At 38.6% G+C, this 22,127-nt stretch overlaps 1 protein-coding gene across 1 annotated transcript in view; it reads right to left on the bottom strand.

The window, feature by feature from the left end:
• The window catches only part of LOC109957083 (low-density lipoprotein receptor-related protein 1B-like), a 258,584-nt gene that overhangs the window by 181,523 nt on the left and 54,934 nt on the right, over positions 1-22,127 (bottom strand). Inside the window, 1 exon segment of the mRNA XM_020594679.1 lies at positions 6,013-6,135. Coding sequence (XP_020450335.1) covers positions 6,013-6,135 — 123 coding nt within the window.

Here is a 22,127-nt window from a genome sequence, read left to right as displayed (position 1 = left end):
AGGCGGCGGCCGCTCTGGCAGCAGCCATGCCAGGGGCTGGAGGGGCCAAATCTGAAGCCAGAGGCAACGGCCCTCTGCCTGGAGGAGGAGGGCTCATGGAGGAGATGAGTGCCCTGTTAGCAAGGAGGTAGCGACACATCATATATTACTCTTCGATTCAGTACGTCTCAAAATAGGCACTTGAGTCATATGAATGAATTTCAGATCTTGTTTCATATACTACAGAAAAGTGAAACTTGACACAGTTGCCATACAGTAGATTTAGCAAACCCCAATGTTGGTCGCAATGGATTTTGTTGTGCCACCTGAAGAATAAGTTCATGTACTCATCACTCTCACTATTCCTCAGTATTATGAGATGATATGTAGTAAAATCGTAATTTAAATGCACTTTGTTGCTGACAGAGAAGTATCACTGTAAGATCTAGAGAAATCTAAGGAATTTAGGTTTTAAAAATGTGGAGTTCAGGAGGAATTGTGTGGTCTGTGCTTTATGATATTAACATTAAACATGATGATATGTTTTTAAAAATAGCAACTGTTTTTCAGAAATAATTCTGGACTCTGTCTTACAGGAGAAGAATTGCAGAGAAGGGCTCATCACCTGAACCTGACCAGAGATCAGTAAGTACCATTAGATCCTTCTTGTCTGCTGTATTCATGGGGTAGGACTGGATAAGTCTGACTTCTTCCTACTCCATTCAAGCATGTACTAGGTATAAGCACATTGATATTGGATTAGCATTTGTTGGATATGTGTAAAATTATGTGTGTTGACATATCAACTGTCTTTACATGCTTGAAAGAATAAATCAAATCAAATCAAGTTTGTTATTATGCTGCTAGTTTTAAGCTCTCTCTAGGATTCTGATTAGTTCAGTACTGAAAAGTCTGAGGACTGTAGAGGAAAGTAAGGGAAGACATGTCCTCCTCTGTAGTTGAAGGTGAATAAGTGGAAAAACCCAAGGGAGAGTCTCTCACCATGTTTTTGAAGCTAGCTGCTGACCCTTTTTATTGTCTTTTCCTCTGGGAGCCACAATTCAATCAGAGGATTCACTGGTCCTGATGTCCACCAGATTCACAAAGCTTCCCATGGCAGCACTACTGAGATGAGCCAGAAGTCCATGAAATCCTTTCCTGAAGGATTCATGAAGGATTTAAGTTCTAAAACACTGTTTGCATGCATGTAGCATCAACAAAGAAGGGAGAGAGCTGCTGCATACAGACAGTCATTAATGCTGAAAGTTTTTATAAAACTATACTAGAAGAGATATTTACAGAAAGTGAATTCTGACTGTTCCACTTTATTTCAAATGCACAGCAAAGAGCCGGTCCATGTCCTCAGACAGCCTTGACATTTATACTTCCTTATGATGCACAAATTAAAAATGGGTTTATTCTTCGTTAAACAAACTGTCTTTCCACTTAAACTGTCACCACACAAAATGGTGTTTGGTGCCATAATACAGCAAATGTTTGACTCTTTATTTCAGAGAAAGTGTTTGTTGGAATCGCTACACACATTTGGAAAATTAGCATATTATTCAGCTTTCTTTAGCCATTCCTGAAGGCAGCCTGTTTTCCCAGCTCCATGAATAACTGTCGTCATCTGTCCAGTCCTGTGAGACCTGTGGCCGAGCTGATAAACCAGTACCTCCTTCTAGTCTCTAGGCAGTGCAATTCAAGGCCACCTTCTCTCCCTTCCTTCCCCAGGCTCTGAAAATGCAGTGATTACATCTTCCTGGCCAAGCTGGAGTGGCCATCAGTGGCACCAACATTTTTATTTTCTAGATGACAGGAGTGCAGTGTATTATCTTACCTTCTTCTGAAGATAATTCCTCTGTGTAAAGCCCAAAATATTCCCACTCAAATCAAAGAACTGATGGCTTCATACAATGCTGAATTTCTTATGCTTTTATTTGAATTTTCTGTGTCTTTACTCAGCGCATATCAGTCTATATAAAGATACTTTTTCATGGGTTTTTGTAGCTCTTGGTATCATTTAAAAAGACAGAATCCTGGCTTCTATTTGCAGGGCAAAGCTGATCTAATTCTTCTTGCTATCAATACACAATCCATTTTAATGAGCTGTGTCACATTCCTTAGATGAGCATGCAAAGTCTGCTTTCTGCAAGCACTGTAAATAAAATGGGGCCAACATTAATCAAAGTGATAATTAATTGCCTTGTGGAGATTATATGACTTGGCCCACAGCAACCCTTGTAGAAGTTATATTACATCAGTTACATTTAAAACATCTCTCACAGAAGGAGAAGGGAAGATCATTGGAAGATCAAGAAACCAGTCAGTAAGGATGTCAGATACTTGCTGGGAACAGCGAACAAGGCCCCAGTTTTACATACAATAAAACCATTACTATTATGAACTTATTTGGACATTAACATCACTTACTGTACTTTCAGTTCTAACATGCACCAAACTTATGTGAAAGCACAGTTTCATTCAGAAAAATTTTATTTTACTAAAGTATTGCTTAGCCTAGCCATCCAATCTGCCACGTTGAAGGAGCTGGGGGACTCGTGAAAGAGATGCAGTAGAGGCCGCAAGGCCTTTTAGTCACCAGTGTGGGTTGAGCTCCAAAAACACATCATTCTGCATTTCTTATAATCTGCTGGATAGTGTATCCTAAATACTCACTTCTATCAAATCCCACATATTAACATTTTAATGTTTAATGTTTTCCCATGATTACGAGACTCGAAGATCATCGGGGTTTGTAAAAAGTTATAGTGGTTATCAGTCATTGTTGTTTGAGAAGACAGAGACAAGAGCTACCTCACCCCATATAAGATATTTATTTAATAAATATGAGTTTAAAGATTTATATATATATATTTACTTATTTGCTTATTTGTATAGTACAGGGGCTTTCAACCAGTGGTCTGTGGCCCTCTCTTGGTCCACCAAGACATTGTAGGTGGTCCCTGATCATACAATAATGTAATTTCACTGTAGGAATCTTTATTTTTGATTTTCAATTTTACGTTCATTTCCATATATTACTTACTATTTGTGAATAATCAAATTTATCCAAATAGACGACATTTTGAAAAGCCAAGGTGGCTTTCAGAATTAAAACTGTGCCCTTCCAGTGTAGCCACCCCACAACAGCAGTCCTTGAGTTACTTCTTAGTGAGAATAATGGCCCCTGGGCACAATTAGTTGGAATGCCCTGGTATAGTAGGCCTATTTTGGACAATGTTACATTAAACATTGAAAGTTAACTCATGTGAATACATTGTACTTTTACAAGTGACAGGGAGTTTGTTGCCATGTATGCAGTGAGTTTCACTCTGGGCTGCAGCTTGGACTCCATTTTTTAAGACTATATCATTTCTGCTATGCACTATTGGATGTATCGAAAATTATCGCACTATCACTGAATTAACTTGACACTAAAGAATTTTTTTTAGACCTGATGCTTTTCAGGCAAGTTCCAATCCCTGCATTATTGCATAATTATGAGAAGAGATCTTATGATTATGAGATCTGATCTCATAATTGGTATAAGCCCCTCCTTTTTTTTGACCCTTAAAAATAGCATTTGCTCCTTTAAGCACTCTGAGACTATTTTTCATTGGGTGGGAAAAAAATCTGACACAAGATTTATGACCTGTGTGGAACAGAATTAAACTAGACTTTCAATAAGAGAAGCACAAGATAATAAAGGTGGACCAATATGTAGCAATGAGGAAAGCCACCAACTTACTTTATCAAAAAAGCATCCAAGGCAAAAGCAACAGTGGTGCCAGGCACAGTATCTACTGTACTTGAGGAAATGTTGTCCATCCTCCCATCTCATTTCTATAACTCCTGAGTCAGAGGGCCACAGCGCTGTGTTGCCTTATTTCAGCCTGGGGTGCTCTTTCAACTAGCCACCACTCTTTTCAGCATGCAAGCAGCTGTGAACATGTTAATAGCTGGTGAGTGTAATTATATAATTTTGACATAAGCAGCGAGGCCTCTGTCTTTTTCTGCAACAAGCAGTGGCAACCACAAGTAACCTACTTGATATATATGACCTCCTTCACATTGCTCATCAGTAATTAGTGTACACTGGTCAATTTGTATAAAGATGTCTGGGCTCAAAACTATAAAATCCTATTAGTAAATGATAATAATTTGGTTGCTTGGTTTTTTGTTTTTTTTTGTCCATGATAGACTGCATGACAGGGACAGTCTCATCATGATTTATGAAGGGTAATTTAACTCATAATAATGTGAAATTGCTGTTCTGTTTATCCATTAAGGGAAGCCTTTGTCCCAGAAGTGTGTATAATATTACCAAGGAGCGTGCCTGCTACAACCAATTCTGATGTCAAGGATGACAAAAGATTTATGCAAGTGCAGTCACATCTCTAAGCAGATTCTTTACAGCCTAATGCAGCACTTCCACTTGTTCACATAATAAAGCACTACCAATAACACCATATTTTCCACCAGGCAGGCATTTTAAAGAAATAAAATAAACTGTTGTTTTGTGTGCTCTCCTACCCTTGGGACTAAGTAGCAGTCAGATAGAGTCCTGTTGGATAAGTAACTTATCTATGGCAAGTGCAGTACAAAACACACCTCTGCAACATGCACAACGTACAAAAATTATGAGTTGATGTTTAAAAATCATTGCATATTCTTAAAAAAAATCAGGGGAAAAGAGTCTTTACTGAAAGATATATAATGTAAATTAAATTGTGGGCCCATTACTTACACATAAGTGCCCTGCAGTCGGGCTTGGCATTAGAGCAAAGATATGGTGTCCAGCTGGAGATGACAGTTAATTACTCATCACCAATTGGCGATATATATTTCATCAGTTCAGTGTACTGACAGGAGGCACAGCCCATTTTTGTGGCATAGAAAATTTTATTAAGAGAATACGCACCTCAATTGTCGAGTACTCACTCAGCCATGTAAAATGGATATTAGTACTGTTTGCACAACGTTTGTCTTAAAAATCTTGGATCAGAGAGTTCCTGATCACCTTGTTTAAAAAAAAGATCACATGATTTGGTGCCAGAAAACCTCTTTAGAGTTTCTTTAGGAAAACTCCATAGTACACATATGCCAGATAGTGTTACACACGAGGCAAAAATAGATCTTGAGTCCTAAAGTTGACAGATAGACTTGCCTGAGGCTCTTAAAGACATTTCACCTTGAGGGTCATTTAAGTCACATGTCACATGACCCTCGCCCTGCCAATAAGTCAAATCTGAAGAATCTTCTCAGATGAGAGGCAAACCTCAAGCAAGTTCACTTGCCAACCTTAGCACTGAAGATAGAACATATCCTGGATGAAACAGAAACTCCACAGACATAAGACAAAACTAGGTGCCAGAGAGGAAAATACTTATGGATTCTTTATAACAAGAACAGCAACTTAGCAATAACTGGCCACTCACAAAACTATTCAGTTGGCAGTTCACCCACAGATAGAATGTGGCAGGAAACTAGTACACCCAGAGGAAACCCCCAGAGACACACGGGTCTTGACATCATTCAGTGAAATTTCATGCAAAGTCTGCAAAATGAAACACTTAACATCCTAATGAATTTCAAAGATGGTCGCTTGTCAGCTGTGAGCAGCCTAAATGTAAGCGAATTGCACTATACTACCATGGTGAACTTTTTGATTTCAAATAGAAAAAAACAACTAATAAAACATTCATAGAAACTTGTAAACCATTCCTGCAGCTAAAACTAAGAGTGTTCCTCACTCATAGTTTCACCAAAGTGTTCTTAAACACATCACATAATTTGTAGCCTGCTTTCAAGCTACAAAGTTTCATGTTTTCAAAATGACCACAGCAGGAGGAAACATCAGACTTCTAACACCTTTGATGAGAGTATTTGATACCGTTTTGGTGAAATATTACTTAATGCATGTTAACAGGGATTTTTAAATAATACAGGTGGGACTTGCTGACAAATGAGTGGCAGAATTCCATATGACAGTTTTGCACTTGTATTGAATGGATGGAATGGATGACTTACAAGTTTGATCAGCTTCGTCTGAGTCATCAGGGCAGTCGGGCTCACCGTCACAGAGCCAGGCCTCAGGGATGCAGGTTTCCTGGTCATGACAGTGAAACTCCCCTACGTCACAAACAATGGGATCTGGATGGGATGAGGAAAGGGCAGAGAAAGAGACAGACAAGATGCCGCATGAGGTGATGGCACTGAGCAGGTGGATCACATGTTTCACAAGAAAACATGCACTTGGTGTAAACTGGAACATGAGTGTCAGAGGAGAGAAAGTGCCTCCAATTGGACTTTCTTTAGAACCACATGCAGTAAATGGATCTGGTGAAGAGGCATTGATGTACAGTAAGCAACACTATCATTATGTCATCAATTGTAGCATGAAGCTGAATGGAACAGAAATAAAGCCAAGGAGATACAGCTCTATACCGCATGAACATTTGTAAAGACTGACAAACAAAAGAGTACTGTATGTCAATTTGTCAGTTCTGTATCTTTTCCAAACTACAACTCTTTGTCAGAACAGGAGCCAATACATTTTTCCCCCATAAGATTAAAATGGGAACTAAAAGAGACAGATACAGACGCTGCCCGGGCATTGTGATTTTGACAGCTAGCCTCCTCTAACAAAGACGTGATGTCCTTCGTGCCTTTGCAAACTATTACAAAGCAGTTTGCCAAGTTTGTTCTTATCTTTTTGCCTCTTTGGCGATGTGTTTTCATTTGATGGTGGGAGTCAGTCAACTAAAGTCCAGTCAACTAAAAAGTCATCATAGCCTTTCAACATAGCAAGCACCCATCAAAGTGTTGACATGTTTCCTGCCCGTAGCTGACAGAGACTCAGCTCAATCATTGTGAAGAATGACACAAGCTTTTGCTACAGATTTGACACCACAAAGTGACCTGCCGCTACTTCTCCTCAGCACCAAGCAAAAACGGTAATTTGTTTCTAAGCTTAACCCAGACAATCAGACAGGCTCCATCTCCCCTTCCTACTATTTATCTGGCTTTTTCCCACTGTGCTCCTAACCCATTAGTGGTGGGAGTGGAGCAAATGGGAGATCAGGTCTGTACCGTTTGAACAGTGGGAGTGATAATTCAACGCACCGCTGCTCCCTGCCCCAGCACCCTCCAGCAAATTCACTACCCAGGGACAAATCTGAAAAGGTCATACATCTGATCCATTCTGCTTCTTCTATTCTCACTGATGCAATATATCTGAAATATTAGAATTTAAATCAAGGTCTCTTTTGAAATATTCAAATTCTTTTTCCCAGGTTAAAGGGGGACGTTCATAAATACGCACACCAAAGACATCAAACATGGAAAAAAAAAGTGCACGTCACACTGAACAGGAAAACAGCTTACTTAAAAACTCTATGGTAACCTACTGCATAAGGAATTGGTCCATGGTTGTTATTTTAGCTTCCAAACCGTGAAACAGCATCACCATAAAAAAAAACTTGCCAAATATTTCTCCAAATACTGATAACTTGATAATAACGCTCACTCTTCCTGTACTAAGCCAAGAGTCTTGGCTGCAGTCAAATGTGTTTCTTTAAACATTATCAAACACATTTTTGTGATCTTCCGCAAAACATGCTGCCAACTTTGATGCATGCAGCTCACATGCAATGAATATAAATACAGCACTAGATGATTTGGCAGTTTTTTTTATATATATATATAATTAGGGTCATACAATATTCTGACATTAAATATTACCCAGGACCATTTATTTTACATTAATTTTATATCAGAAACATATGGTCCTGTCTACAAATCACCCCTATTTAACTTCTGTAAGCGAATAAATAAGAAGCTTAAAAAATGTAAAAGTGGTGGTGAAACAGAAAAAAAATTATCAGTGAAAGAAAAGTGGGAAATATTATAACTTTGTTGTTTGAAATTATTTGTTTTCACTTTCAGTTTATTTATTTTTGTTCATTTTCATTAATTTTGATCAATCAAAATAGTCTCAAATTGGAGCCCATATGCATATAGATGAGCTGAGCATGTCAATAAAATTACTCACGTGTCCCCTCAAAAAATAATAAGGCATCAATAAGCACATTCTGGGCTTTAGGTTGGCAAAGGAAAGAGCAGTCTTTCTGGAGTCTCTAAAGGGATATTTCCCATGCATTTATGCTGAACTGATTACCATTGAAAAACAGATGGTTGGTGACAGAAGACCCACTTCCTCAGCTAGTGATAAAAGCTGTAAAAGAAACCACCCTGGATCTTGGAGCAGCCCAGTTACCTATTGATGTTCTACCTCTTTTCATGCCACTTCACCTTGAAAGTGAAGGGGCCAAATATGAATCAAGAAAATGACCTCTTAAGTCAATTCATCTTTCTATTCTGCTTCTCCAAATAGCCTCTCCTTGACACAAGCTTGACACTGTCTGTGCAGCTGCTGGGGGGACAATAGTGGGACAAACACGCAACTCTGATACTGTATATCACCCTATTTGCATGAGAAAAGTACCTAAATGATTCAAACATCACATTAGCAGCAATAGCAGGGATACATTAATTAAAAAAAGACAGAAACTGCCTTCAGTGAGTGGGAAAAACAACACCCAGGCTAGTTCCATTATCATAACAGTGGGAAGCACACAGTGGCACACAGTCGGGCGGATTATCATGGGTTTCATTCCTGACACCCAACAGCCACCACTGGCACAACACTGTGGCTCATTAAAGCCACTGAGCCTTTGAAATCTGCCCGATTTTCAGAGGCAGAAATAAAAGGAAGACAGTTTGCAAACCTGCTGAAGGAAGAAGAGCCAGCAATTTTTGCAGTATGTATTTTGACTGAGGTTTTTTTGAAACATGAACACTAAATCTCTTTATTCTGCATTAAGTATAGCAACCAGTCTCCCATTTGGTCTGTCCTATTAACTATGAGTTACATAAGAGCTTAGTTCTTCATTTATCTCTCCAAAGAATATTGTATTCCATTGACCTAAGCTACAAACCACCACATTACAATCCCCTGAACTGCATCAGTCACATTGTTCACAAAATGGTACAGTTCATAAGTCATAAGCCACAGGCCTATTCAAACAAAACCAGTGTAATAAAAGTGGTTTTGCAGCACACAACTCAAAATGGTGAATTAACCACCAGCTCTGTTACACTGTACAGCTGCAAAAAAGCAGATCTGAGCATATTCCTCACTCAGGCCTATCTTACAGTTGCAGGTTGTGACGATGCTGCTTCTTAAAGAAGCTATTTGCAGCTCATCCAACTTGAAAAGCTGTATGTGAAGTTGACAGGGCAGTGATAGTCCATTAAACCTACTGTATGTTTTTTTCAGGATGCTCAAGGTCAAAGAACATCCAGTGTGGGAGAAGAGAAAAAACAGAGCGAATATACCTAAAAACAACATGAAACGGTGCCAGCATAAACAAAAATATACTCACACTCTAAATCATTAAACTGAATTATCATTTAACAACATTTACCCTCACAAACAGTTATAAACTGCAGCTGAGTATAATGTTTGCTTTCAGTCATTTTTGCTTTTGATATTTGCCAGTGTAGAGACAAACAGGAAATATGGGGACAGGAGGAGACAAGCGTCTACGGGTTGATGCCAGTATCTTAAGCTGCATTGTCACTGATGGCAGCTAAATGCTGGCTCCAATTTAAATAAAACATCAACTTCCCCCTGGAAATACTAATTCATTCATTTTTTTCTCCGGAGTCATTGCTTAATTTAGGCCCATTATTAGGTACAGTTATAGTGCCATTAATAAGATTTTAGGGCTTATAGATTTTGATGTCTGCTGTGTGGGTGATCACTAAAGGATTCACTTGCCTGCTGCTCTCTCCAGTTCCTGGTTTCACCACCAAGTCGGACTTTCAGAGCTTCTTTTTGTATAATGAAGGGGATGAAGGGGGGGGGGGTTGTCCCATATGGGCAGTTTTGTTTTGGTAGTGTTTAAGGAGTTACACTAACCATGTCGTCTAATGCTAGACGACATGGTTAGTTAGACATTTCATTAAGTTTCATGAAGAAGAAAACCTTGGACTCCACCTCCTATTTGCCCCAAAGCCCTTCTGACAAGGTCTGCATGCTTGATTATAATACCTGGCCTGTTAGCTTAGCTCACATAGCCAATATTAGCATTAGGTTGGTATATTGAATTATACGGCCCACCAGCTAGCTTGCTAATTAGATAGCTGATTTTGTCCCTAGTGCACAGCTGGCCTTTTAGTTTGACACATTAGGTGGAGTGGGCATTACTGTTATCAGATGGAACTTTGTGTCTTAACTTAATTAGCAAGTGGCTGAAGCCACTTGATGGTGTGTTTGTAGTAAAGAAATTTGCAGGAGGTGTTTTTCATGAAAAAAGAAAAGAAAAAAGCTTGAGGCAGCTTAAGGGGCAGATATTTCCCTCAGGAGTTAGAAAAAATAAGTAAAAATTAGGGAATAATGGACATTCATCAATGACAACATTGCTCTGTAACTGCTGCTCAGGCACTCAGATACAGTAAAATGTTCGTTTTTAATGACATAACTGACAGGCTTACTCAATTTAGGCAGGCAGAAAAAAAACACGCAAAGATCTGAAACCAGCAGATAAGTAGTCCAAACAATGATGGAAGTCCAGGAAAACAAACAAAAGGCTAAGTAATAGACAAACAGAACAGACATGTAACTGAAATCTAGATGGTAGTCCATAGGAAACAAAGGCACTATGACAATCTGGCAGCAGACAAATTGAAAACAGCTGGTATATACATATACTGGCAAATAAATGAGGGAATGAGGAGCAGGTTTATAGGTGGGCAGGACAGAGTCAGGTGATCAAGAATAGGAAGAAAGTCCAGGGACATCTGGTGGTTGGAGGAGAGATATAGGAGACAGGCCAAAGGGCTGAGACAGGAAATTTGAACACCTACATTTAATGTTCACTTGAATTTCTTCTTTCCACCTTTTTTAAAGTTATTGTGGAAAATGACTAGATGTAGACAGGATGGATGGAGAGAAAGCGGGTGCGCTAAATAGTAAATCAAAACACTTGATCACAAAATTACTCTTCAAAAGCAGTAATGTCAGATTAATGATATACAACCTGTACAGTCTGTCTATATGAGGGTGGAATATTCTGCTCAAAGATACACCAGTTGTGTAACATAAATCAAACCTACAGGTTAAAATACATCAAATAAATGGTTCACAATTTATTGAGGACAAGTGTACTGGGGCACAGAAACTCACTTTGGGAGTTTATATTTCTGTAAGTGCACACACATACACGCACACACACTACAAACCCACTTTCATCCATGTATACTCACAGATTTGCAATTTTAAACCCACTCCCACCATCAGACCAGACTTAGCGTGCTGGGCAGCTGCAGGATATATGCATTATGAATGAGCATAGTGCTATGAGCCAAACTATGCAGGTTATTAAGTATAACAACAGCATAATGCAGCCTCAAACTTAATCTTCATATCTTTAATCTGCCAAAAGATACAGTGTAGTGTGTTGCCCCTCAATGATGCCTCACACCTGTATAATGAATCTCTTTTACAAAAAAAAAGGGAAATACGCCTTGTGCTTATAAGACTTAAATGCCATCCACGTCAGGTCTAATCAGAATAAGAAGACTAGAGCAAGTATTGTGGCTCTGTTCACTGATGAATGGTTTCAGAATGTCAAGGCATTTCTGGACGCACGCCCACAGCTATATGTCAGCGTGCAGCCTGTAGCGTCAGTTCGGCAGCACTCCAATTTGTCTTCCTCTTGGATAAATTTTTAAAAAAAGAATACTTAGAAATCACTAAACTAAATCAGGCTAGCTATCTGTGTTAGAAAAAGGGGAGAGAGAAAATAGGGACGTACTAAGAGAGAGAGGTAATTGTGTTTACACAGTTTGAAGTGTAACTCGCTCCTGGAAACACCAGCTTGTACTCGCAGCTGTCCCCCCATGGCAATACTGAAAAACTTTGCATTCTAACCATGAAATTGGTAAGAAATCAATGCTGCAAGACTTTGGGGCCTTCATTAGATACTGTCTGACCTTCACCACAGAGCAACATCACTTTCATTTTCTGTACAACAGCAGGGGCATGTCAACAAATTATTATAAGGGAGCACCATATGAGAAGTTTCAGAAGACAATTGTAGAGCGGCCTCCTGGCATAAAACCCTGCACAAGTAAACAATGCATGATTCATAAGACCACTGTTAAGCTCTATTTTGTTTATTGCCTTTACTCCACATGCAAGAGAATGTGTTACAGCATATTACATTATATTACTGTCTGCGTATTACATTCTCAGAGAGACAACTATGTTACAAGAATTGTTTGAACATTTTATGAGTGATGTTTGCCAGGTTAGTTAGTGTTAATACTGTTCAAATCTGGGCACCGTGATAGCTGAATGGCTACGGTACCCAGGCATACGAGGCCACATGACATAGGTGGTTCAAGTCCGGCCACCAGCCTTTGTTGCAGGTCTCCTCCTCCATCTCCCATGTTTACTATCTGCCTCTTCTCAGCCTACATGGGGAGCTCATGGCATGCTTTAACTTGTTTTTCAACTTATCTACAATATTAAAACAGTGAATTATCACCTTAGACGTGACCTAAAGCTCAAAAAAGTAGGTGTACATATGTTCTGGTACTTCTATGCAGAGGCAAATTGATTTATACCAGTCTCGAAACTGTCGCTTGTGAAACTTTTTTTCTAACAAAATGAAGTATCACATGAGATAGTTCATTGATTTCCTTGAATGGTCATAATCTCCAGGCAGTTGTGCATTCACGTGAGCTCACCCAACATCCCCGTTTGGTGGATATACTTTACCTCCTGCTGCTGCATTGTGACCGGAGGATTTGGAGAAAAATACAGGGCCTGAGGTTACTGAACGTCCAGGAATGTTCCTGTACAGGGACTTGCTGTTTTACCTGACTGGTTCGAACCTACAAACAGACAGCCAGTGAAGACAGCCATCCACCTTACCTCTCAGGACAAACTTTATGCACATACAGTATATATAGTTTAAGCATTTATAAGCACTCCAGTGTTCATCCAAGCTGAGCGGAAACCTTAAAAACCATGGTTGATAACAACAGTAAATAAAAGCCAATTTGTTGTTTAATGCTGGACCTGACCAGGTGAATGAACTGGAAGAATCTGATGATTTGGATGAGACGTTCTAATTGGTTTATTATCAGATGGCACAAATGTAATATTTGCTCATGGATGAAAACATTTCCTTATACTTGGGCGATCTTACAGTAACTGCAGTCGGGGAAGCATTCGAGTGAAAAGTCTAGTATAGCTCTGAGGCATCATCCCTAAAAACTTCCTGTTACAAATGGTTTGCTGTCAGTGTGAAGCCAAGTACAAGCCACATTGTCTAAAGCCAGAGTACAGCTCTAATTCAGCCATAAGAAATGGTTGTCAAGATTATTTCTGTCACCATGGACAGTTGGCTCGTGTAATGTTATCATTTAGGCAATACATTTCTTACAGTCTCTCCCTAATAATTAAGCTTTAAACCATTTGGAAGCATCCCAATTATGGTATATTCAATAGGTTTGATATGAATGATTTCAATGGCTGGAGCTGGCAGACTGTGATCTTTTCAGTCTTCCATATCTGTGACTGATATGTGAAGTCTTAAAATAACCTGTAGGGATTTTTAAAAGTGTGTTATTAGAAAAACATGTTCATGCCTAATCTGATTAAGCACTTATTTGGGTGTGATGCATAAGATAAGGCTTTTGGCAAAAGCATACAGGCCAAATGGATCAGGCAGACTTGGCTAATAATTGAGCATATTTATGAAAAGAAAATTACCAGTTGAATTAACATGTCAGTGAATCCACGAGAGCAAGAGGCAATCTTATGAAATGACGGGCGAATATGTTAATGCTTTGGATACAATTGTCTAATTCCAAGTGTAGCTGCTAAATAGGCAGTTCCAAAATGTGTCATTGTGTGTCATGTGCATATTAGTGCTGCAGTAACATGGGATGAACATTTCTGCTCTGACTGTCCTTTTGATACTTCTTCCACACTGACCAAAACATCTTGTTTACCCTTGTTTACCCTGCTGGCTGCTATCCACACTGACAAACACTGTGTAGCTACTTCTGACTGAAAGCATTTTAACTTGGTTTGCTGGTACAGTATGCCCACATTTAAATAGCAGGTGTCTCAGTTTTTGTGAGTACTACAGTAGTACTGTACAAATAGCAATCTATAAATAAGACTGATTTTTAATACCTCTGACTCCCAATATCAGAGGAGTATGTGTTTACAGACTTCTCCAAATAGTGATGCCAAAAGAGATATCAGAGCCCAAAATATATGAATGTCAGTCTGTAAATCTGTTTGACTGACATGAACTTCTTTATTTTTAGCAATCTGTTTACAGTATATCCAGTAAATGCAAGCCACTTGAATTGTCAGCTTCAGAAGTAATACATCCACTATCTCAACATGGACATTTCAGATAAAAACTCTCCTATTAAAAACAAATCAGCCATTTTTATCTGATTTACCACATTTGCTGCTTCTTCTGATTTCCTAACAAGAGGCAGATTCACAAATTATCTGCTTAACTTTGCTGAGTCAAACCTGCAACTTCATATCAAGAAAGTGGTTCCAGGTTTGACTCAGCAATTTGCGAAGTTGCGAGCTGTACAGTAGGTAAAAAAAACAAATGGGGGGGGGGTGCTTTTGCCAAAAGCCTTATCTTATGCATCACACCCAAATAAGTGCTTAATCAGATTAGGCATGAACATGTTTTTCTAATAACACACTTTTAAAAATTAATGGTTCACATTTTTTTTTAGCTCAGCTGATTGAAGTTGATACTGAACTATTGTAACGTTCAGTCCTCTAAGATATCATTCACACATTTTTAAGGGCTCTGAACTGTTCTGTGGCTTGAATATAGCCTATGTATGTGAATTTCATTTGCATGAGAATGTGTCATTATACTGCCATTAATAGAAAAGTACATCCCCCCCAAGCATCTCCTCACCTGGCCTCCTTTCCATGCTCCATCCAAGGTCAATGAGTCACCTCTAGCTTTCTCTATCTTAACCAGCAGCAGTCTGAGGGATTTATGCCCAACTCCATGTCATGATTACCAGTCAGGTGGAGCAATAGCTACTTAAGCAGACAGGATTTTTGTCATCACGGAGGGGGTGATGTGCCAGTCAAGGTTTTCATTGAGTTTGTTGAATGCAGCCTGATACTCTGTGGGGCATGTCAGTGCCTTTGGGTGCAGCCTCCAGATTAAACTGAATTATATCGGTGAAGTGAGAGCTGTTGTGGTGAGTGATCACATCCTCCCTGGCCTCCACTGTACCACTGCCAACAGCTTGTGATCCCTCCTCTACCTAACAACTCCATACCCTACTCGAAACTTCAAAATAGATCACTAGGAAAACTCTTTACATGTAAATTATGTAACAGTTAGCTTTACCTAATTCAATAATAATAATAATATGTAAATAACCGAGAGTGCATTTGCTGGGGCATGGTTTATTTCATGGCGTGGATGCTTTTGTTTTGTAATGAAGTTGTTGACTTCCGGCCGGTTTTAAGCCATGCGCTTTTGTTTTGAATGCACACTTCCTGTGTAGCGTTTAGGGTGATGTAGCTTACTGTACGAAGTTGATTGAGACGGAGTACTCTTGGACATTAGCTTAGTTAGTTTCATACTTGCAGCCCCTCTGAAAGAGGCACAAGGTATGTTTGCTGCGTTTAGCGATGTGTATGAATCTTTGTTGATGTGTATTGTATGTCGATGTAGTTAATGATACATGCGTTCATTGTATGTAAATGCTTATCGAAGTAAAGTTAGTTTGTTTTGTTTTCAGCTCTTACGGTTGAGGACGGTGTACATAAGGCTTATGAGGTTAACGAAGGAATAAAACACCAAAATCACCAGTAAAGTGTCATCCTTGCTCGGGGGGGGGTATGCAACATAATATAACAGATAACAAATCAGACACCACCTGAACAAATATCACGTAAATCAGCAGAATAAAAAAGAAGAACACTGCGGTGCATAAGGGGGTGCAATTAATGGTCGCCATGGTATCATCAGACAATGTCTAACAGGAGGAATGATGTAAGGAATAGATAGTACATCACAAGGAGGTCTCCCAAATATTCTCTCTCACTTAAAACTTTTACTAGAAAATAATTATAACAGTGCAAAACAAAAGAGATTTTGTTAGAGCTTTGTTTACCATTAATCTTTACTGGAGTTGATTTTAGATAAGTATAAATATAGAGTTCATCATGTGGTTCACATCCTCATAAAGATCTTCAGTAGAAGTAAAGATATAAATGGCTTCTTTGACATTTTTACATGTACGTAGCTATTTTCATTACAGGTCCACAGGAAAGAAACTGCTGACCTTTTTGATTTATAAAGATTAAATTGGATAATAAACTAAGGGTATTTATAAGTGTAATGCTTGTATTTGTCATAATAGTCAATATTTTTCAAATCTAAATTTATTGGAAGAAAAGTTATTCAGGAATTAACCAACCAAAATGCAGTTTTTAATAATTGAATGCCAAAATCAGCAAATGTCACAGTGATGTAACTGTCTTTGCATCAGTAATGTGACATTTCTGTCTCATTGCCTGCCAGTGGACCATAGAGGCATGTAATTAAGATAGACTTGCCCTTTATTTAAATTTTTCCACTTTACTCTTCAGTGAATTCTGCAAAATTACACCACTGGGTGTCAGCTTACCCAAATCTGATTAGCTTCGTTCCATTAGAAAGGGGGAAACATGTCTCTTTCAATGTAAATCACAACACAAAGCAGCCATATTAGCCGTGATAGCACTCTTTAACCATGATATAAAATCAAGAACCCAAGAAAATGTACTGACGAGTTGTTTCTTTTCTTCTTTTTACATGTGAACCAAAAGTACAAGAGAAAATAAATCTAGTGGATCTACAGTACGTGCATTCTGAAAATGATTTATATATTGAAAGTTACAAAGTACTGATTAAGTAAAAATGAATATATATTAATGGACTATATAAAATGGCCAATAATGTACCTGTTCATTTTTACACTAGTAACTGAATTTAGCAAGTTCATACTTTTATAGTGCTTTTCTACACATTGAAGTGCACTCAAAACACTTTACATTATTTCCCATTCACACGCCGATGATATCCCTGGTAGCAACTAGGGGTTTAGTGTCTTGATCAAAGACACTTCGACATGGGGACCGGAAAAGTCGGGAACCGAACCACTGACTTTATGGTTAGGGGACGACCTGTTCTCTACCTCCTGAGCAACAGCTGTCATTATGGACCCAGGTGCCTTGTATTTCAGAATATCAACACTAATAACACAAAAGGTCTGACTTATCATAATAAAGTAATCATATCGTACAGTCAGATTTGAAAGGTTTATGCTTTATACAGCATACTGTATACTACAACACACACACACACACACACACACACACACACACACACATATATATATATATACATATATAAACTTTTTTTTTTACTGTAACGAACATTATAGTTTGGTGAAGATCAACATATGTTTCTTATGAGAGAGCAAAGCATGGTGTCATACTTCTTCAAGTAGGAATACTTTTTTACTTGTATCACGTTACTGTGATTGATTACTGTTCATATCCTCTAATTTATAATGTAATAATATTCTAACTAATCTACGTAATATATAATGAAATGGTAAAGGTGTTACAGCCACTTTACAGCCAGTACATATCAAATATGCATTAACATGTCATTACATATATATTGTACAGTATGTGGATGTACTGTGTGTTCAGTATCCACCACAGCTTCCAAAGCTAATGAAAGTAAGGAAATGATAAGTAATACACATTACTTGTTAAACAAAGCTGAGAACAGAGGGCTTTCCACATCTCGGCCTGAAGCAAAGACTAATCTGGCTCCATTAATACTTCCTGAAAAAGAAAATTTCTAGATTCCTCTCCAAAGCTGTGAGACAGGAAGAACAGCCTTTTCTGCCTTGCAAATATATAGCATGATTTATATTATGGGCTCACATATTAGCCCATGTGGAATACTGAATGAGCCAAGAATGCAAAAGCAAATTTAGGCATTTGTGGTTTTGATCAGACCTACCTTGGCTAGTCCAAATACAATGAAACGTTTACTTCCATTGCCCCCCCCTTGATACTCTGCAGTCTGTTGTGCTTCTGTTCCAGCTTTTCCACACTGTTTTCAAAATACTGTCTGTATATTTTGCTCCACCTTCCACTCAGTGAAGGATATGAGAAGCATTTTTCAAACTGAGAGTAGTCATTTCAAATGCCCAGCCACAAAGGGCTGCTAAAAGTCTGAAACAGGAGCTGCCAGACTGAAGAGGCCATGTTCTTTTGCACAGAGAAAGTGGGACAAAGAAAGAGCAAAAACCAGGGTTAACATCAGCTTGGCTTTTAGTGATGGAGACCATTAAAGCCAAGCAAAGGACTCAGATTTGATTCAGATGTAGCATTCTTTATGTATCTTTTCAAACCAATCTCAGAAAAAGCTTCTAGGGAAAAAGAAAGCTTGCTTTCACATTATCAGACCCGCATATAATTTTCTTCTAGAGCAGCTCAGGAAGACAGAAATTAAAGGATCAAAGTATTTAATGAATATGTTTCTGAAACCTCACACAAACACCAATACAGCATCAGCTTTTTCTGAATGCAACTAAAATGAAAAGAGATTGTCCGTATTGAGCGGGGCTATAGGCAGTTATGAGTAAAATCCATCAGAAAAGTCGATCAGGTCAGCCTCTGTGGGGCATGAAAGTGAGTCAACAGAAGGAGGATCAGATCTACTTTATTGCCTGATTAAAATCAATTTGGTGTGTCCGATGCTGAAGGTGGAGGGATGAAATCAGCAAAGGGGATTGTTAAGCATCTCTTTCTCTCTCTCTACCGAGCAAGTGTAACGTGAGGGGGAAAGCTGGCAATGGCATTTCCACGACTGTATGATTCATGACGTGTGGTACTGGAAATAAAATAGAAAGGTCATCAGGTGCGCCCCGTCATGCAAAACAGGCAGATATGATTAAAAGATTATGAAACAACTCTTTTGACACGCCATGGCAATGATCACTCCCATATGAGACTGAATAACCTTCATATTATATGGCGAATGAAAGATCAGATTCTTTTAATCCAATTTCATATTTTCAACAGCAGTATAATTACATTTTATGTAATGAGCTTTCTAGTCTCATTATTTTCTTTATTAAAATGATAACTATAGATAGATTTTCTACAGACAGAAAACATGAACTGATAAATGTGATTAGGCTAAATCAACCAGATAGAGAAATACAGTAGTACCAATAAATAAATGGAAGGTAATAGCCAGTGAAACTTATGATTCTTCGTACACTCTCTGGTGTAATTAAGTGTGAAAATATCAGTGTGGCCTTAGTTATTCTAAATTACCCAAAACAATGTCTAGCTGTGGTGGAAGTGTGCAACTCACTTCATTATGTCTTATATGACCTTTATACAGCTAATTAACAAGGTTGTCACCAACTTGTGGATCTGGGTTAATGTGCTGCAACATATGTGCTCTCTTTTTGAGCGTAGGGAAACCTGCAAAGGTAGAAAAACTTCTATACTATCACCTTCTGGGAATAAACAGATCTTTTAACTACACTATAGAAAAGCACTGTGCAACAAATTGAGATGTAAGTAGCTGATTTGGTTGTACCTTTGAAATCCAGCGTAAAAGCACCAGTACAGAGAGAACTCACTGGCTTTACCAGAGACTCAAGGTATGTGTTAGCAGTAAGAGTGGAAAAATCCTGTAAGTGGATTTGTGAATAAGGCAGCACTGAACAGATACCATAGCATTCTCATGTAATCAGTTATATTAGTGCACCAGGTCACTTTAGATTTGATAATTATTTCATTTTCAGTATCTCTTCTCATAATAGCTGAGGAGGAACCATGGAGGTTTTCACGTAGCTGTAATAAGTTGCCATGGCAACATTCTGGGAGCAGCAGTCTGTTAAATCTGACATGGTATGACCAAAGGGGAAGGATAATCTCTCAAAATAGGCCACAATGTCAGCAACAAGAATTTGCTTCACAGTTCACAGGAAAAAATGCTTATTTCCAGTTTTATCTTATGTTTAACATAGATACAGTCGATACAGATTCAGAACAATCCACGAAGAGCTCAACCACTATCAGCTTTGTCTCACCCTCTGTCAACTCTCTATCAAGGGTAGTGTCACTCCTAATATAAAACATTAACAACAATGCCCACTGGTAGAGAATACACACAAGACAAGAGTTTGTTTTGGTCCGTTGACCCAGCATTTACACACAGGACTTTACAATACACAGTGTAAATTAGTAAGAAATGGATGCAAATACTTTGCATTGTTTTACTAGAAGAAATTACAGAAGGTCAAGACCAAGTGCTAACACCAGAAAAGTTGTTGCTAATTAAAAATAAAAATCACGAGCTGCATAGGCTTTAATTTACTGCACCCTCTTTGTTTATTGCTTGTTTTGTTTCATGTTTTTATTCACGTGGGACAGCGCACATTAATCGACACTGACATTAGTACAAATGTGCTGGGGTTGGCTCAACAGTTAATTCGCACCCCAAGTACCATCCACTCTCTGATCCATCACAGGACTGACACACATCCACACCCGCAGGCCGCTTAGAGTCGCCAGCCAAAATAACCTGCATGTCTTTGGACTGCGTGAGGAAGCCAGAGTACCTGGAGGAAACCCACAAGCAAACCTTATCAATGCTTTCGAATTTATTTATTGATACTGAGGTTAGTATTGAGATCCATCAGCCTTGTGAAAAAAAAATCACAACACCTGCTCATTTGGTCCAGATGAAACACAGGGTTTAATATTCTCTTTAAAAAGGAAGTTTATTTTTCTAAGATGTATTAAAAATGGATATACTAAATAATAAAATAGTACTTGAACTAAAATTTCTGAATATCAATATTCAGTTTGCAATTTCAGGCCATCATTATCTGATAGTATTTGAAAAAAAAACTTGCCATAATTTAAATCTCTGACATTACTGAAGCTGCAAAATATCCCTAAAGTTTCTCAAAAATGCATGAGTCCAATTTCATTTTATTCGTTTTGATCAACTTCTCTTTTTTTCGCTCTAGCTCAGCAATAAATATCCAAGTGACTTTTAACTCTTTTCTCTTCACTTTTAACCCCTCTTCAGGGGTTTTCTACAAAAGGGAAGAGATGTTTTCCATTTAGCTTTTGCTGTGCAATAGCCAACAGTGCCAGCAGAGCATTCATAACACACCCACATGAGGAGAGGAGGCAGCCACAGCAGTGGCACCGCAGTGTGCAAACGGAAGATTTTGTTTTTGTTAGGCTAAAAACTACACAACCATTTATTGCTAACCACCGAACCAAACGGAGATGTACATGTTGCACTACTTTGCTGTTTAATAAGAACTGTTAAAAAATCAAGTGTGCGTAATGCTTGAAGCCAGGTTCTTTTAAGTATAAGTCAAACCAAAGTCAAAACAATAAATGCAAAACAAAAAAAAAATCAAATGTATTTGGCTGATGCAGATTTGGGGCTTTGAAATCATGTTTAGCTTCTGCTTGGAATGAGTACTTATTGACTGTGCACGTCATGAGATGTAATAAACAATTACATTTTTGCAACGTGTTTCAAAAGGTGGCAATTCTCTCTGGGCCTTGTGGAAGCCCTGTTTACTTACTGAATTTTTAATGAAATCCAAATAAGAATGGCATGGCATGAGCTTAGTCTCAGGCAGACATTAAACCAGGCCTCTTGTGAGCCACAATTAGTTAGGCTATTTGGTGCGGTTGCTTGAGCCACTGCTGAACACATTTTGCCTGTCACCTGCCTGGGTGTCAGATGTGAACAATCCATCACAGGGCTAACGCTGACACACTGACACATCCAAAGAAATATTCGGTCAAAGTAGACAGTCACCGTAGGCCTATCAGTAAATGTTAAGACAGATTATTATTCATTGTGTGCCTCAGATTGGGCAGACTGATCTGTCCGCTTCAGTCCATCTCCTTCAGCATAGGCTTGATTTTTTTCCTTCCCTCCACT

This window comes from Monopterus albus, unplaced genomic scaffold, assembly GCF_001952655.1.
Source record: "Monopterus albus unplaced genomic scaffold, M_albus_1.0 scaffold24.1, whole genome shotgun sequence".
Lineage (NCBI taxonomy): Eukaryota > Metazoa > Chordata > Actinopteri > Synbranchiformes > Synbranchidae > Monopterus > Monopterus albus.
Note: the sequence above shows the minus strand (reverse complement) of the source record. Positions and strands in the feature narration are given on the sequence as shown.